The sequence below is a fragment of the Phallusia mammillata genome, chromosome 8 (genome assembly GCF_965637545.1).
Source record: "Phallusia mammillata chromosome 8, kaPhaMamm4.hap1.1, whole genome shotgun sequence".
Lineage (NCBI taxonomy): Eukaryota > Metazoa > Chordata > Ascidiacea > Phlebobranchia > Ascidiidae > Phallusia > Phallusia mammillata.
In genome coordinates this window covers 8785257-8803133 of record NC_137259.1, presented here as the reverse complement: position 1 = coordinate 8803133, position 17877 = coordinate 8785257, and the positions used below count along the sequence as shown (strand labels likewise).

The following is a 17877-nucleotide window of genomic DNA, read 5'->3' as shown; positions in this document are numbered from 1 at the left end:
AGGCTTCTTAAAACCAATAAGATTGAACGCAAGTTTGTTGTTTTCTTGCATTTAAATCTTCGGTATTATCCCACGAAAAGTTTCATTGTAAGCAGAGCAAAATGAATCAGCAAACACAGGTAACAGTTGCACCACGGTTGTAGTTTGACACCTGAAACGACAGTTTCAATTTATAAATTACAAACCAAAAGTTATAGTCCGTCGTATAAAACACTTTTGTTTAACACAACGAATCACAAACTTTTACGATACACTTGTGTATTGTCACTTCATGCAAAATGTACAAAATGTTTTGGGTGCAAACCTTTCGAAAGCCCTGTATATTTGCAGAGCGTTTCTGAACAAGTATAACCTTCCTCGCACCTCGAACACGGCTCTCCTCGGCGGTAAGGTAGAGCTGATGAATAAACATAGATTTGCTTTGATTCGCTGCCCCTGTTATAGATGCCGAAAATCATAGGTAGGCAAAACTCTTACGATAATAGTTTCCTCCAGGGACGTAGTCGCACACCACCACCGTTGCCATTTCATACAAGGTTTGTTGAATCTCCAACTCTTTGCAAGTTGTCATTCCGCATCCTATACGCTTACTTAGCGACCAAACCACCTAAAAATATGTAAGAGGGTGATAAAATTGGTACTTTTGTTTGGAAATGACGTAGGTGTATAATAGTGGATGTTAATGTGGCCAACTATTGCATCATATAAGTACGATTATTTCCCGTTCCCGATGCTAACCAGCGTCAAAAATAAGTTAAATAAAACTCAAATACGACTTGATCAGTCCGAATTTCACCCGAATCTATTTCGTCAAGCCAATTGACTAGCATAAATTTACCCTGGTTTGCTATTGCCAAAAAATGTTTTGTGGAAGGGCCATTTTTTTCTTCAAACAAATTCAGCAATTAAAACAAATGTTTACAAGTAAAAGATTTAGTTTTCCAACTATTAAGTGAGGCAAGTTTTAAACTGCGTACGACGACGTAGGCCTACATCCTACAATATATGCATGGCAAACTAAAAGCTGCTGACTTGCTTGTAATGGTCGCATGGTGGATAACAGGTAAGGGTTGCTGTATTCATGTTCTTCTTTTCCTCACTCCATTTTTTCACAACATTTGCAAAGTAATTCGATGTATTCAAAGCTATATTTACACTGATATAAATGTTTTCACCAACCAAAAAATATTCGCTGTGTTTGCTTTCCTGCAAAAGTATTTTTTATGTTTTTTTATTGAATTGCAGTTTAGTTACTAACCCTGTCTATTGTCGTTGGACATTTTCTTGAATAGAGTGTAGCTGTCCGCTCCAGTTCCATGTCCCAAATCAACTCAACCATTCCTGCAGCACTTGGCTGGACGTTTCTTCGAATTTCATTGTGAGCATCAATAATCGTCTGCTGATTTTCAGGGTTGAGATTATGAGCAATCGCGACGTTATCCACAACTAAGCTTTAATACAATCATCCACTTTAAAACGAATAGCCATGTACGCTATTTTTTAAAAAACGACGTGCTTACTCTTTTTCGCTGCAAACCTTTTCACTCATCATAAACAAAATAATCAATAAAAATTTCATTGTAGCTTGTGAAACTTGATGACACTTGACTGTTACATCCACACCGAGAAGGTAAAAAAAGAAAAATCACTGCCAGATGTTTTGTCATGTCAACAGATAAACAGTAGACTTTCTTTCTGTCGTCACAAGCGCTTCAACTTACTGTCCATTGATCTCTGTGGGTTGGACTGATGTGGGGTTTTAGGCTCCGCCCTCCGGGATTCATGGGTTAACCAAGCAAATTTGTCTCGTTTTCTTGACAAAATGTTCTCTTGCCTTTGGTGCAACTGAAGATTATGTTCACATCTGTTTTAGGCTTTTAAATTTTTGTTGGAAGTGCCGTGAGATACATACTGTATTATATGGTAACACCATAGCTCACGCCAGCCGCACATTTAGCTAATTTTTGATAGGTGGCGCAGGAGCTGAATTATTTATTTAGCGGCTAAATAGGGTAGGGTCAGGAATTAAGTTTTCAAAAAGTTACTTCAAGAACTAAAGTTTTGGGTTAGTTTCATTGAATTTTTAATGATAATACCTAATCCAAACCCTGTTAGCCCTTTTGAGATGTACCGTTTTCAATAGGGTTTGTGCTCTTTGCACCACCGATCAAAAATTAGATAAATGTGCGGCTGACGTGAGTTATGGTGTTAATAGATTTTCGTGTTGTGTTTTGTTCACGACATCATCGCAATATGGAAAGAAAACACAGGACACAGCTAGCGGTTGAAACCCTGGCGGTTAAAAATACGCTAAAATAAACCAAGGGAGGGAGAGCAATATTAAAACGGTTCTAAAAAAGGAGAAATTAAACCGTAAGGGGCAGGAACTTGGCCGAATGGCCTGGCGCGCCTGACCCATTTACAGACATGAAAACCTTGATCGGGATGCGTCCCCAGGAGTGTCCTTGGTTCGAACCCCGTGAAAAAAAATAAACCTTAAGGGCAGGAACTTGGCCGAATGGTCTGGCGCTCCTGACCCATATACAGACATAAAAAATCTTGATCGAGATGCGTCCCCAGGAGTGTCCTGGGTTCGAACCCCGTGTAAAAACAAAATTCAAAAAAAAAGAAACTAAACATGTATTTTGTTTGACGCTGAACCGAACCGCATCAGTAGAAATTATTAGTCAACGCCACTACTAAAAACACACGCGAGGTTTTAGGGCAGACTATAGGGCGTGTCAAAAGTGCCGAATTCTAATCAGGGTTTCCATCGACATGGACGCCAAAATAACCGAAAAATTAAATTTCATACGAAACAAACGTTTTTCATAGAAAATACGTGCATTTTACGACAGCTCAGGTCTAGGTTTACTTTTACCTGTAGCAGGGATTTGACTCTCATTTCACTAAGTTTGTTCCTGGTAATTGTTGAAAATAAGTGTCCTTTGTTTTCGTGCCATTGTATCGTCATTATTTACTATGCTTCGCGTTCAAGTGCACGTGAACAAAATAAAATACGATACGATACGAAGACAAAATAAGGACTCAGGTCAAAAAGAAGGACATTGCTCAAAAATAAGGACAATACATTTTACATTTAAATTTAAAACATTGTCCTTCTAGAGAAGAACAAATCTTAGAAGTAAGGAGGCATGGCAACGCTGATTATAATCTTGCCCCAGTGACTTAATTGAAATCCTTTTGGAATTTATGGGTTTAAACCAGCTAAAAAACAGTCGGAACAAAAACCTAACCCATAAAAACAATTCATAGTGAAGCGACCTTATTTGCTTGGGTAATTAAAAATGTGACAACATTACTTTTTATCAGTGATCGAGTCACCTTGTTTGCAGACCTGACTTGACTACGAGTCTAAGCTGTGAAAAGACTCGACTTGACTTGGACTCGTCACAGTATGAGACTTGACTTGACTCTGACTCGGTATACCACCAACAAAACGGAATTTTTTTATAATGGATAACCTGTTCAGTTGGCTTTAACCAAACAACAGCAGCAATTTACTGTGCGATGCGTAGTTATTTTTGCTTAATTTTAACACAACGAAGTCGCTGCTACATGCAAAAAACTTTTTTTCGCTGGCATTACGCTTTGCACTTATTGCTTGGTTTAAGGTAAGCGAAGCAGTACATGTCAAGAGTATTTGAAGTTTTAAGTATCTTAAGCGTTTACATTACTGTACAAGCGCTCTAGCGCATTTAGTAAAAAAAGTGGGTTTTCACAAACTCCTTGGAAAGGTATGACGTTCTTGTGGGTGACACTAAAACGCTGAATATTGCGGGAGATTGCGGGACGTCGCGGAAATCGCTAAATATCGAGCAAATAGATGACGGTTAGTGCTATTATAGGGTTGGGTTGAGGTATTTTGATAGTATATGAATCAAAAAATGTCCCTGCCTAAAACTTATTCAGCTATTTCCTGACATTAGGAAAAAATGCTGCTATTGCGGGACGTCGCGGGAGATGGCGGGACGTCTGTAGCGGCCATATACAATAATATAGAACGTAGGGCAAACTAATGTACATACCAAAAGCGTCTCACAACATACATCGCTCTAAAAACGGCTCCGAGCTCTTGACCAATGAATATATACTTGACCCACTGATCTCTATAAACACTGGATTGCGCTACTCCGTTGAACGGTTGGGTGATTTTTGAAGCAATTTGAAGCGTAATGGCGGCTGCAAAAGGAAGCCCCAAAAATGCATTGTGGGCAATGGGGAGAGAGTGGAAAAATGTCGATAAATCTTGTTGTAAGCAATTTTATAGCGATTTTTGCAGATATGATTTGTAGTTTAATAGGACGCATCTATTCCAGTGTGCATGTAATAACCAATAAATATGCGTGGACTGACTGTGATGTGTGTTAGTGTAGGTGTGCTGGGAATACGTTATTAGGTTAGTGGTGAAATAAATCGTTACTGAGTGGTAATAAATATTTTATTGTGCAATATAAATAGTTTACAAGCGTTCATCTATATTTAAGACATAAATCCAACAAGAATGTTTATGGAGATCAGTGACTTGACCGCTCAAAGCGCTCGGGAATCCTCTCACTCCTACCTATATAAACCGCGATTTTTAAGAAAATTGCCATTTTTATGTTAACGTTTGGATAGGCAGGAGCTAAAGAAAAGGCAAACCTGCGTTAGCTTAGATAAGGCTAGAAAAATGACAAAGTATTTGGATGTAACTTGAATCGTTTGGACTTTTGCTGAAATCTGCGCGCGGGCCAACGGCCCTTAATTGCCGGCCAAAACAAAATGCCGGCTCTAACCTCGAGTCTTCCCACGGCCATTAGACATACTAGACGGGGAAGAAATAATCAATTAACCGGCAAATATAAGTCTAACTAATTAGCTGATACATAGTTGCAAGTTAATACTTAACCGTGCTTGTGAAATGTTACCTGTACTGTTAAATATTTAAATCAAGTTTTGGATTCTTTTATACGTTGGTGTTAATTGCTAATTATATAAATTGCAAAAAATTGATTATAAAAGTGTTTTCTCTTTAATTACCATTCTATTTGAATAAGACTTCTTGAAATATTTCTGTCGCTGAAAACCAAATAAACCAACAATGTATGGTCAACGGATTATACAAGTGGTGTTTTCTGGAGTTTATCTCCAAGGAATCTTGAGGCAGCAGTTTGAACTATAAACTTAGTGAGGCTCATAGCGCAAACCTATTGCGTTGTTAATTTGTGAGAGTAGCAGTACTTTGAAGTCCGGCGGATTTTTTTAATGATTTTCTCTAATAAAACCATATCCCAACCTTAATAGCTCTAACCGTCAGCAATTTAACCCGATATTTAGCGGTTTTCACGACCTCCCGCCATCTCACGCGACGTCCCGCAATATCCCATTCAGTGTCATCCGTTCTTGTCCACGGTGTTAATGAGTGTCAATTAACGCGTTTCATTAAAGTTGACCCCAGTCTAAGAAAGAGACGCCGTTGATGCGTTTTGTTCACTGTAATAAAGTGGTGTCCGTTTTAAGGTAAAAAAGTCGCGATGAACCATTTAAATAGAATAACTATCCAAACATTTAACCTTTTCTTCCAAAAACTTTTAGGGACTTGCCTTGACTTGAATCTCATTTGACTCGACTTGAGACTCGAACCACTTTTGAACTGACTTGCCTTGGGACTTGAACCCCTACTGACTTGACTTGAGACTCGATTAATAGGACTCATTACCCAACCCTGCTTTGTATCCATTGGACGGGTGACGCTGCTTCATCACTATACTTCGTTGAATTAGTGCAAATATGTCGCTCAGTTTTTTGATCAGGAAGCACAATTAACTTGTCATGAGGGGTTATATAGTACATGCAACGTTCTGGATATAAGGCGGCTGCCTTACCACTCAAATATTTCCTCGAGTTACCTATAAAATTGTCTCATTAGCCCTCAATGTACGTTTCAGTTTGAGACCCCTAACCTAACGGGTTTTTATATTCCTTTTTAAATCGGTAAACGGATCGTGTTTTTCCGATTAGATCAGGACCATTTCCGGCTTGTTTGAGTCTAAAGTTTACAAATACGTTTCAACTTACAAATCCCCATTCGGAAAATCGCACTTTTGTCACATTTGCATGAAAACGTGATGCTTACTTTACACACGTAGCCTATACATGCGCGTACAGGATGCTAAAACTTTTCTGTTAATCAAGTAAAACATGTTATACATGATCTTTATTTTCAACATCCCACAAAATACACAAAAGAATGACTTTTAAAATGGTGATGGAAATGTGTTGCAAGGCTGTAAGAAACTTGTGTAGTTAAGCAGCACCGAATCACTATAGCACTAAATTGATTTATACCCCAAACATAATTGCCGACTCTTTAAGACAACCAAAGAGGCCTTTTTAAACACAACAGCTATAACAGGGTTTTTTTGTTCATGTCTTTATTAGGAAAATGTATTTCTGTAAAACGATGACGGTGCGGTTCCAATGTTGGAGTTACGGTCTTTTCCCGGCGACTTTGAAGTGGGAAACCTAACTGCGGTCTAAAAAAATGTCTAAGTGGAATATCTTCGTTTTTAATTAAACACTACTTAAGTACTTTTTTTCTAATTTGTAATTATCGTTGATTGTTGAAATGGAAGCACGATATCAATGTCTGTTTACGATAAATTTACCGTACGATAAACGTACACGATAAATTTCGCTATAACGTAACACTCTTTATTGTATAGTAGCCTGTTTATAAAAATGTCAAAACCTTACCTTTAAAAAACTTGTTGCACTTTCCAGTGGTGACATTGCGTTTAATCCAGTCTTGCGCTCATTTCTGTGACCTGAACCTTCGTGGTGCTTTGACTCGTGATCGGTTTGCAAACCACGATTGTTTCGCTCGCGAAACAGGTCCTTTGTACGGTTGTCCCATGCTGTGTAATCATACACAGAAACACGTCTGCAGTAGACACAAAATGCGGTCAAGTATAGGTGGTTTCAAAGTATTTGTTTTTCAAGTTAGTTACGAAATAGCTAATTTCAAAACGTATCAAATTTGAAAACGTTGCATTTTAGTTGGATACACAGAGATTAATTAACAACTTATGTAGCTAATCGGTCAAAATCTATCTGACCAAACGTAATGTTTTGTTCGCTTTTTTGACAGAAAATCGTTTAGTATGTTTGTAAGGTTCCTAGAAAGTGCTCGTCAGTAATTCAATCGCGCATCGATCATAAATCAATACTACCCTAAATGCTTCATTTCAATAGTCCACTTGCAGAAATATTCGATGCAACATTTGTCCTTCCGTTTTAGTTTTGTAAAAACGTATATTGGTGTTTGAACTTTACACAACAATATTAAGATTAAAAGAAAAGGGATTTCACTTTTTTATGCTGCCATATTTCGGAAAAGTTTCTACGTTTGTATGTTTCAATTTCAGGAAAGCAAAACATTACGACAGGGCGACAAAGGGGCGTGAATGACAGGTCACAAAGCTAAGTATCTGCCCGCATGTATTCTTCGCATGTGTATTTAAAAATGCAATATGACTGCGTATATAATTTCTCCGGCAAGTTTTTTGCCATGCTGAACAGAAAGCGATCAAACGTTCCGTTTTTAACTTGCGCGCTGTTACGCAAGTTACAGCTGAATGACACAGTTTATATGTTGCGTTTCGTTTTCGTGGCCGTACTTACGCTGTTCTTTGCTTCTGCTTCCAAGTATCAAGAACTATTGTTGAAAGTTTTCTTCTTGCTAGTTCCTCTTTTTCTTCTGTTTGATGTTTCGAATACAATCTGCAATTTATCAAATATTATTTTTTTTGTTGGCATTGAACAGACTGGTTTGTACTGTTTCAGTCACATCTGGGGCACAATTAATCCATGCACGCACTTATGGCTCCTGTTTAGTGTGAATGAGCTTAGATTTTAAAGTTTTGCCTATCACGTCTACTGTTTAATTTATATCCGTTGGTATGGAATAATCCACATTGCGCAAACCTGCAGAATATTGTCAACGTTGCAAATGCACTAAGCGACCCGGCTGATACCAAAATACTTCCGAACGCAGTAACACGGCTCCAAATGACCTTTTCGGAATGTCTTTGTCCCCGGGATTTATCTGCAAAACAAAAGATTTGACGGGCACTTCTCTTCAGATAAACATCTCTACTCGCACCTGAAACATTACTGCTTTGATCAATATTTGATGACGACTCGACAAAAACGCGTCCACCAAATAGCTGGTCTGTGCTTTTTGAAGTCAGTGTATATGCAAACATTGTTCCTACTGGCAACACTTGGGCAACTATAATTAGCGATGCCCCTGTAAAACAAAGGTTTTTGCAGTGTCGTTCTCTGCTTAGCTTGTTTGTTTAGCAACAAAAACTGCAAAAAATGTTCAAAATTACATTTTAATCAATATCATATTTAAAACTGCAACTACATTTAAACATACAAACCGATCATTGCATAAAGGCAGTTGCTGCAAATTGCCATCGGCCCAATAGAAAACTGTCGAGATGTACAAGCAGAATACAAAAAGACAATCCACATTGCAGCAAAACTCGCGGAAAGAATTCCTATCCCTTGAATCGAGACACTTTATTTACGTAAACCAAAACTACTTATTACACTTTAAAGGAAACCTCCGTCTTACCCAAAAACGTCTTGATGTTCATCGCTTCGTCTTGCAGTTTTGTTAACTCCACAGATACCATGACTGTTCCAATTAAACCGCTAATTGAAGATAGCATTCCCGTCCACAATAACAAGCGTTTCAAGCGACGTTTTTTCATACCCCTGGCGACAGGCATTCTGGGGCAGTTTTTCGACAACAAAGTTGCTTCGCGAATTTACCAGAGCAGTATATGACACTATGTGTCGGCGATGCAGGTTTCCTCTACTTGATCAATAAATAATTTATTTTGGGGACAAGCTTCTCACATCCATGGAGTCTGTCGAAAAGTCGTTTTCTAAAACTTTTGTAAAAAATGGAATCATCCATATCTTCTAAATATAGGCTTTTCATTTAGTAATTAAAGGTTCAAAAACAAGCGGCTGACTTTTGATGGATACTTTACACGTACATCAAATGTTCAGTATCATAATAAGTTACTACCAAAAAATGCATGCACCAGAATATATTTTGACTTCGCACTGAACAATATTTTCAGCTGTTCACAACAATTTGTCGTCATATTTCACCGCAATAATACTTCTTTTTTATGTAAAAGGAAATGCATTATATGTGGCAGGCTTTAAACAATTAGTGTTTATTATCGCGCATTGAAGCCGTGAAATCTGTGTTTTTCTTTATTGTTTTACATTCTACCTGTGGGTTTCACCTTGACGTCATTAGCAACGCGCCGAAACCAAATCCAGCGCCTTTAAAACTTTAACAGGTCTTCAAACAACCCCGTGTTACATATCGTTATGGTTTTAATAAACTAGGGATATGAACAAAAAACGTCATTGGCGTAGTTTGTAAACAGTTGTCTCGTAATTTAAAAAAAAACAGTTGTGGCATAAGATTAACTTTACCCAGTAGATTAGAACAAGTGAAATATAACAACGTCGATTAACTTGTATTTTGCATTTTTAAACAAAAATACAATTAGGCATTTGGCCGCCATGTCCAACAGCCTGTCCAAAATCACGTTGGCAAAGTATTATGATAAAATCATATGCGATAATATATCACAAGAAAATTGGTTTGTGCATAAAAACAGCCAATTGTGGTACAAAAAATATAAAAAAAACGACTACAAATATTTAAATGATTAGAAATTGATTAAGATGATCTAAATAGCAACATATGTACGGTAGATATCAGTATGTAAAACAACAGCAAAAAAATTAATGCAATACAAAAAGCATGTATACATGAGGTGATTTTGGCAATCAACATGTTTATATTCAAACACCCTGAACAAATCATTACAGTGTATAAAATTAAAACCAATATTGCTGCTGATAAACACCAAATTAGCTTACTCAACACTGTCTGGTAGTGGTCGTTCTGACAATATGACAAAACAGTCAAAAATAATATCTAATGGAATGCTTTGAAGTTCAAAATCTTCTATTTTCCATTCTGCTTGAATTTTTTTCACAAATTTTGCCAATATGTCAACATCGGCAATCATGGTATCAGTAACATTATTTTTTCCATGAAGTTCAGATAATTCTTCCTGCTTGGTAGTCATATATGATCTGTAGCCTGACCAGGTGGTTATGTATTGCACGAAATCTCTCAAATTCCCCTGTTTTTTTATTTTAACAGAATCATTCCTAGTTTTATGTGTGCTTTTAATGAAGTCATATATCTGACTGTAATGATTGTCAATATGTTTTCTTCTTGGGTGAAATGTACAAGTGTCATACATACTTCTAATTAATCTTTGAGCAGTGGCAGCTTGATCCTTTCTGCATGTGGAATCTGAAGGTCTGATTGGATAGATTTTTGGTAGGTCATATCCATGAATTACTAAACAACCGTCAGGCTTCAGAACCCTGTTACACTCCTTGAAAAACTTTGCAAAGTTGAACCAATGAGCTGATTGACCACAAGCAACTAGGTCAACAGTTTCACTTTCAATTGGTATATTTTCACCAGTTCCTTCTTGAAATACAATATTTTGCTGTTTGGTTTGTTTCCTTGCTGCCAAAATTTGTTCAGAGCTTGGATCAATGCCTAATATTTTGTCAAAATACTTGCCAAATATTTCTGTTGACTGTCCACTCCCACAACCAATATCGACCATTAGTTTGTACTTTCCATTTGCAGCAGGTTGACTCCTTTTGTTAATATAAGCCATTGAAATTTCAGCTATTTTAGCAGGTGTGTGGGGTCTGGAAAGTGCATATGCTTCAGCCAAAGCAGCCCCTTCAAATAACCTAATCATGTTTTTAAAGCAATTTTGACCTACATAGGAATAAGAGCAAAAGACATGTTACCATGGCCATTCTGCAGTTCCATGAAAAAAACATAACCACATAAGACAGTTCAACATTTTACATTATGAAGCAGTGAAGCCTAATTCATGCTGATTGCTGACTGAAGATCGGGAATGTTTGCAGTTTTGCACTTTGCGGTACCTGTCTTTCCACAAACAAGATATTTTTCATAAATGTGTTTATGCTGTGTGTTTCATACGACAAAATATTATTAAAACTTCCAACAATTAAGTATCACAAGCTTCTCTATGACAAATAAGCTCGTCATGTTACAATAAATACAACGAAAAAAATGATGCAATGGATTAGCAACAAGGCAGTATTGAAATCTCATTGCGGGCTTAAAGCATATGCAATCAGAAACAGAAGAGTCGTTATTGCAGAATAATTTCCCTCAAAAATATACCGCTTATATTTATTTTAGATGAAATAAAATTCGCATTTTAAAATTTCTGCAAAAAACACAATACGATCCAAAGAATGTTAGTTTGTGATTTGTTATTGTACCTTTAATATTTGAAAAAAATGTCAACGTACAAAGCAAACAATGTCGGTGCAAGGCCAACATCCTACAAAATATACAAATTAAAAAGTCCGCCGCCATTGTTCAATTTTTGGCAGAAACAAAAACATTATAGTTGTCGAGTTTGCGAAAAGTTATAAAACCTGGTGAGAACTCCCGGTTACAACTTTGGGAAACTCCCTGTTTTGTAAAAAGCATTTGGTCATATTTTTCATAATCAAAGGGAAAATAAAAGGGAAAACTGGTCCTAATTGTTATTTTTATAGTGTACTAAATTTGTGTATTATGTTAAACTAAAATTGGCATTTAAGTATCATTTTCTACATAATTACTACAATTATGTCGTCACAGGCTATATGCTTCCGAAAAATCCGACTATTGCTAAAATTATCACCGTTTCTGTGTATAGAAATTTTAATATGAATTTTATACTAACGTATAGGTGTTGGTGGGTCATAAGGAAGGTTTAAAAGGCAAACATCCAACAAAACTTCCACGAACATCCAAATTCCAGAAGCTGTTCAATGAAGCCTGGTATTACTTCCGTTGAGGGAAGTTGGACACAGTACCAGATATTTCCTTTCCATACGTTCTCTTCTTAGTGTATGCATGTTGCATGTGTACAACAGGAAAAATTTCTACTCAAGGGCCAAGTTTTAGATATATTCAGTGAATTCACAGATTGAAAGCTGTTCTGTGACTTATGATCAAGAAACTAACAAAAATTTTATAGAAGAAAGATTCTAAAACTTGTGTTGTGGCAGTTTTGAATTTACGGTTTAAGGTCAGAGTATGTTTTAAATAACTTTTTCTTGCTCAGTAACTCATCTTTACTATTAGCATTTACATGAAAAAATAGCAGTAAAATAATTGTCAGGTATTTATCAAGTTTGTCCTAAGTAAATACTGTTATTTTGCACTTTTAAATGTTAGCTATTAGAAAATAGGCCAAGTGTGAATACAACTTAGTCCAATTTTCAATCTTTTTAGTGTAATTTTGCTGTAGTCACAATCCACTGGGCTGCAGTTTACAAATTTTAAGGGTTGTGTTAGCATTTGTTTATGTTTACTAGTTTTTGGTAATTTTTATTCCATAGTTTGGATAAACCAAACCTTTTGACAAAAGGACCTAACTAAACCTCAAATGACCCACGTTGTCTCTTGGTACTGCAAAATCTCCTGCTTGAATCCACAAAAGGAAGTGACTCACTGTTATTTTATACCCATGTCATATGTCATTAAAAATGAGTAAAGCTGTACTGTACTTTTTTGTTATATTTTTGTCACTAAGAACACTTCTGACTACACATTTGTTCGGAATATTTTTAACCTGAAACTTGATGTTAGTTATAAATGTTTAAGGCTTGAAATTAATAATTAACATACCTTGTGGATAACCCTCTTCTTTAAGGTTTAAGGCTAACAGCATGTTACTTTTAGTTAATTTTCTGTTGGCTGTTTTCACACCGACATTGTGTGACATCATCAGCCATGCAGAGCTAGTGGCTCAAGACCCAGCATTTCACATCAAGTTTCCTAAACCTATTTTGCCATCTGATGGAATTTCAGCCAGTCTTGTTGGTCATTTAGAAGAACTTGGACTTCAGTCACCACCAATTGGTCAAATTCCAGAATACTTTCATTCTCCAACGCCAAGAGAGTTATGGGATACACAGGTTAAACTTTACCGGTGAGCTATTTTTTATTGTATTGGATTGAAATAGTGTATTGTCAATTTTCAGAAATCAATATAAAATTAGAGAACGTACAAGCTTTCTTATTGCATTTTTTTGTTCAGGCCAGCAGTTTATCGTGGCATGCTAAATGGGTCTCCAGCAGTTGGAAATTGGACCCATGATGAATATTTAATCAAAGAATATGGTGACCAAGAAGTTCTTGTTGAGAAGAAGTTTGAAGACAGGTTAGTAATGCTGTACTATTTTTTTTAATATTATGGAAATCATGCTTATTTTTTGTCAATTTTATTTTTTTGTCTTATATTGGCATGATTGTTTAGAAAAAGTGAACCTAAAAGGATGACCATTGAAGCATTTTTGAAGAACTATAAGGAACAAAATTGGTACATTGTGACCATTTTGCCAAATGCAATGCGCAAGGATGTCAAGGTAAGATCTTTTTAGGTCAATTTCAGTTAATTGTTTTCTGTAAAATCGGCCATTTTGTGTCAAGACAAATATTTGTACCTGTTTAAAAACAACTAAGTGATTCTTGTTTGAGAATTAAAAGTTATTTTTGTCTAACCATTTACAACTCTAAAAGTTATAGTTATGTCTGTCTCAGAACAGATGGCCTAAGTAACACATACAATGGAATTTTCTTTACATTGTTAAAGCTTAAAACTTATTTAAACAGGTTCCAAAGCCATTAATGTGCAGCTCCTTTAATAAAAACCTACAGGAATTAAATTTATGGGTGGGCACCCATGGAACAAGGTATGCTAACATCTTATGGTTTCTTACATTTTAGATCAGTTTAATTGTTTATTTGGGACAATGAGAAACTAAACACATTCTAAAACATTGTGTGTTTTGTGTAAAGAATTTAAATGCACACTGCTTGGTGATTAATGCCACATACAAAAATAAAAAAAAATGCTAAAAAATTTGATTGTTCCTAAGTCACCTACTAAGCTAAACATATTGTGGCTGTAACTTTTTTTTTAAAGTTGCTGCAACCCCTGGTTTTAAATAAATGTTATACTAATGTTAACATCTAATGCTGATCACTGTAGTCCCGTTTTTTTTTACTTTTTTAGAGTTTGTGTATTTTTGCAACATTAAATATTACAGAGAACATTAGTAACAATGTTATATATTTCATATTTGTTACATTTTCCTGCATAATTCTTAGGTCCAAACTTCATTATGATGCTGATAACATTATACACTGTGTTGTGGCTGGTCGAAAAGATTGGATTTTAATCAATCCTGAACACAAACCGAAGCTTGACATGGTGTGGGGAGCAAAAGGGCAGGTAAAAAAAAGTTTGTTTCACTTCCTACAATGAATTTTTTTAACTGTAACTTTTTGTTTTACTTCAGGGATCAGGATTTTCTCACCTCGATGTGGATAATGTTAATTTAACAGAAAATCCAGATGTATCTGATATACCATGGGAATATGTGTCATTATATGCAGGAGATTGTCTGTACCTTCCTCCGCAATACTTGCATCAAGTAAGCAAAATAGGGGCAATTGATTTTCACATGAAAATTTTCATTAATTGCAAATGAAATTGCTAATTTAGTAGAATAAAAAAAATCATCTTTTAGTAATACAAAAAACTTTTGCCTAGAAATGCCCAGAAAATGTGTGGTAAATTGTTATTTAATTTCAGGTACGTTCTTACAATAGATCTGTTTCTTCCACATTTTTGTTTTATCCTCGTGACACATTCAGTGATGATGATTGCAAAGAGGTTGATCTTGATAGCTATTTAAGCCTTTCTGATGTCTATGTTTATTGGGTTTATGAACAGGTTAGAATTCTGTTGTTATTTTTTGTGTGGTAGCAGGGAAGCTGTGTGTTTTGTATTTACAGCATCTTTTGCAAACACAGTGCTTTACTCACTTGCATAACAGTGTAAGTCAGTAGCAAACTTTACATTTTAATAAATAAAGTGTTTTTCTCTTGACTTATAAAGAAATTGTTGCAAAACAGTGCACCATTTTTTTTTATTCTGCCTGAGTGTCTGTGGGGTTCAACTTTTCACTCAGTACATGAAAATTGATCCCATCGTTTTTGTTTAAATGAAACAAGTTTTTTGGTTAGGGTCAAGAAACAGTGGACATGGGATATCAAAATCCTGTTAATGTGCGAAGAAACACTGTGGCTACTCTTCGAGCATTTGGTATTGACACTATGTCCTGGAAGGAGTTTTTGTATGTTGCCTACATGACATATGGCGAAGAGATATTTGGAATGTCTGCTGTTATCAAGTATGGTTTTTAACAGTTATGATTTAGTATAGCATTTTTTGTTTTAATGATTTTTTTAGAAATTTGTTTAAGGGTTTTGATATTGATGGGGACCAAATTATTTCTATTGAAGATATTGAAAACATGGACATTGAAAAATGGAAAGATTTTTGCCGAGCAACAGATAGTCCTCATGGTCCAACTAAGTATGTTTTTTAACTTTTTCTGAACTTTAATTATTATTTGTAGGTATACCTATACATGGTGCTCATTGTTTTTCTAGATCTGAGCTATCGATCAATGATGAAAAATCTGAGAAATCTCCAGAATTTAACCCTCGGGATAACGATTATTATCGGGACGTAAAAATGGCTCGGAGGTTCCTAAACTTCATTGTTAAAAAACATGGAAGGAAAAATTTATTATTGTTTCCAGAGTATGTGTGTCACATGAATATCACACTTTAGCAATTTTTCGTCAAAAAATTTGTAATTTTAGATTTAAAAATTATGTTGAAACTGTAAATGACACTCCAGAGTCAGCTTTTGTTTTGTTGGATTCAAATATGGATGGAGTTTTAAGTCGAGATGAAATAGAACACACATCTGATGTCAGTATACGGAAATTTGCAAGGTAAGAAACAAGGTAGAAGAAAAACTTTTGGTAATTGTGTAATAAATCACTATCTTTAATGTGGTTAACTTGTAAAGAGATATTAAACCCTACATTTTGTGAAGTTAAACATTGTTTTTAGAATGGGTTATATTTACACTGTAAATAAAAAATTGCATGGAGGTGGTCCATGGGAGGATGTCAATGTTGTGGAAGGGGATAAAGAAGAGCAAAAGGTTTCCAACTTTCCTGATGAGGTCAAGTTCATTGAAGAAAGCATACAAAAGTATAAGAAAAAAAATTTCTCAAAAAAATGAAACAGAAAGTTTATTATAAATTGTTTTTTGTGCATTGCAGGGGATACGAAGCAGTAAAATCCTCAACAGATAACAAAATGGATAAGACTGAGTTTATAAACCTTTTCAAAGATCACATGTCTGAAGAAATTTTGAAACCTGTGGATTTCGATTTTCTGTTTCGTATTTTGAGGTAATAAGTTACAAAATTAAAAAAGTAAATAACCACATTGAAACAAAGCTCTATCAGGTTGCACAATACAAAAATAATGTACATTATTAAAGTTTTTTAAACTTGTTTATTTCAGTTCATCTAAAGAATATGCTACACCAAAAGATTTTGAAGAAATCTTGTTTGAGCCTGAAGAAACTCCCGATGTAAATATTAATAATGAGAATCTATTGTATATGGTTGCTTACAACGCATTTAGTCACAACCCGCATTTTTATATTTAGCCATAACTTACGAGACACCATATGGCGTCGACACACGCATCCTCAGCAAAATCGCTATAACTTCCTTGCAGGGAAACTCTAAATAGCTTGCCACTATTCTCAGTTTCCCACTTGTTGATGTCTTCCTAAGGCTTTCATGCGTGCCTGCACGTAGGCTACAACCATTGCCAGACAGTGATAAAACATTGCATGATGGCTTTCTACGTTGGCCTATCATGGAAAATAACTTATCGCCTGTAACTTTAAATGATAATATACCCCACAATTTACTAATGTAAATAATCTTAGAATAAATATTGAGGTGCAAAGAATGAACGGATAATTAATGACCAAGTCATATCTGTCATTAAACTAGCCATTGACCAAACACTTCGTTGGTCCTCAGGCACAAGAAAACGATAATGAACCAGTCGTGAAGAAGGACAACTCGGATCGCAACATTCACAAACGTAAAGGCTTTATCGGCGTTCTTGATGCTATGCAAGGAATTTATACCTTTCAACGTGCTAGCGAGGAAAGACTTGAGCGTCTGCGCAAACGACAAAGTCGAAAAGAGGAATTGTAAAACTGAAACGCCAAACTATGGATTTTTTGCTGAATGTGCTTGGTAATACTTTCATTTTGGTAAACACTGTCATTGTTGCCGTTTAAACACTGAACTGTTTACAATTGGGTTTAAAAATCCTGACCTTATTTGGACTTTTCTCAATTATTCCGGTTTTATGTATTACAGTACTTAATGTATTGGTCAAAATATTTTTAAAACATTCGCAAAATATGTGCAATTACAATTTTGTGTGCAATCACCGTCTATGATTTCCGCTGTTTACCTAAAAGGTATCACTATGTTGCCGCATGAGATTATGTACAAAAAAACTGCTACCATTTGTAAATATTTTTTTTTTCATTTCACGTTCCTGCCTGCATTCAATAATCAATCATTAATCTTGTTTTTACAAGAAGATTCGTTGTACTGTGTCTGCAAATTGTTTCTGGGTCGATATGTTTTATGCAAACAGTAATTCTTGTATCATACCCAAATATTTCACTTTTTCGTGTTGCTTTTTTCTATTGAAACTTTCGGAATAAGTGGTTGACAAGAACT

The 17877-nt window shown here is 35.6% G+C and overlaps 4 protein-coding genes across 8 annotated transcripts; 1 reads left to right on the top strand and 3 right to left on the bottom strand.

The window, feature by feature from the left end:
* Nucleotides 1–33: 33 nt before the first annotated feature.
* On the bottom strand, nucleotides 34–2479 carry LOC145204466 (GLIPR1-like protein 1). Of its 4 annotated transcripts, none has more exons than XM_080077029.1 (6): nucleotides 1722–2479; nucleotides 1259–1399; nucleotides 1033–1206; nucleotides 478–607; nucleotides 305–397; nucleotides 34–151 (listed from the first exon to the last, which is right to left on the bottom strand). In XM_080077029.1, exons 1-6 carry the CDS (start codon nucleotides 1782–1784, stop codon nucleotides 66–68), a joined length of 687 nt encoding a protein of 228 aa, XP_079933155.1. In that variant the 5' UTR covers nucleotides 1785–2479; the 3' UTR covers nucleotides 34–65. The 4 variants fall into 4 exon arrangements, with proteins under 4 accessions (XP_079933155.1, XP_079933156.1, XP_079933154.1 ...); XM_080077030.1 differs by having other exon boundaries at nucleotides 1259–1396; XM_080077028.1 differs by having other exon boundaries at nucleotides 1259–1451; nucleotides 1521–1780.
* Nucleotides 2480–6205: 3726 nt separating this feature from the next.
* Nucleotides 6206–8930, bottom strand: LOC145204966 (uncharacterized). 2 transcript variants are annotated; one of them, XM_080077584.1, is made up of 7 exons: nucleotides 8648–8930; nucleotides 8451–8576; nucleotides 8168–8314; nucleotides 7990–8110; nucleotides 7687–7785; nucleotides 6760–6946; nucleotides 6206–6539 (listed from the first exon to the last, which is right to left on the bottom strand). In XM_080077584.1, the coding sequence occupies exons 1-7, from the start codon at nucleotides 8802–8804 to the stop codon at nucleotides 6441–6443; spliced, it is 936 nt and encodes a 311-aa protein (XP_079933710.1). In that variant the 5' UTR covers nucleotides 8805–8930; the 3' UTR covers nucleotides 6206–6440. The 2 variants fall into 2 exon arrangements, with proteins under 2 accessions (XP_079933710.1, XP_079933711.1); XM_080077585.1 differs by having other exon boundaries at nucleotides 8180–8314.
* Nucleotides 8931–9556: 626 nt separating this feature from the next.
* LOC145204649 (putative methyltransferase DDB_G0268948) lies at nucleotides 9557–10912 on the bottom strand. Its single transcript, XM_080077239.1, has one exon. It carries the CDS (start codon nucleotides 10893–10895, stop codon nucleotides 9981–9983), a length of 915 nt encoding a protein of 304 aa, XP_079933365.1. The 5' UTR covers nucleotides 10896–10912; the 3' UTR covers nucleotides 9557–9980.
* A 1946-nt stretch (nucleotides 10913–12858) lies between these two features.
* On the top strand, nucleotides 12859–17875 carry LOC145205160 (uncharacterized). Its single transcript, XM_080077814.1, has 15 exons — nucleotides 12859–13160; nucleotides 13269–13391; nucleotides 13488–13596; nucleotides 13844–13923; nucleotides 14342–14465; nucleotides 14533–14667; nucleotides 14829–14969; nucleotides 15263–15429; nucleotides 15489–15614; nucleotides 15692–15844; nucleotides 15907–16041; nucleotides 16163–16306; nucleotides 16378–16509; nucleotides 16625–16694; nucleotides 17158–17875. Exons 1-15 carry the CDS (start codon nucleotides 12898–12900, stop codon nucleotides 17335–17337), a joined length of 2082 nt encoding a protein of 693 aa, XP_079933940.1. The 5' UTR covers nucleotides 12859–12897; the 3' UTR covers nucleotides 17338–17875.
* Nucleotides 17876–17877: the final 2 nt, after the last annotated feature.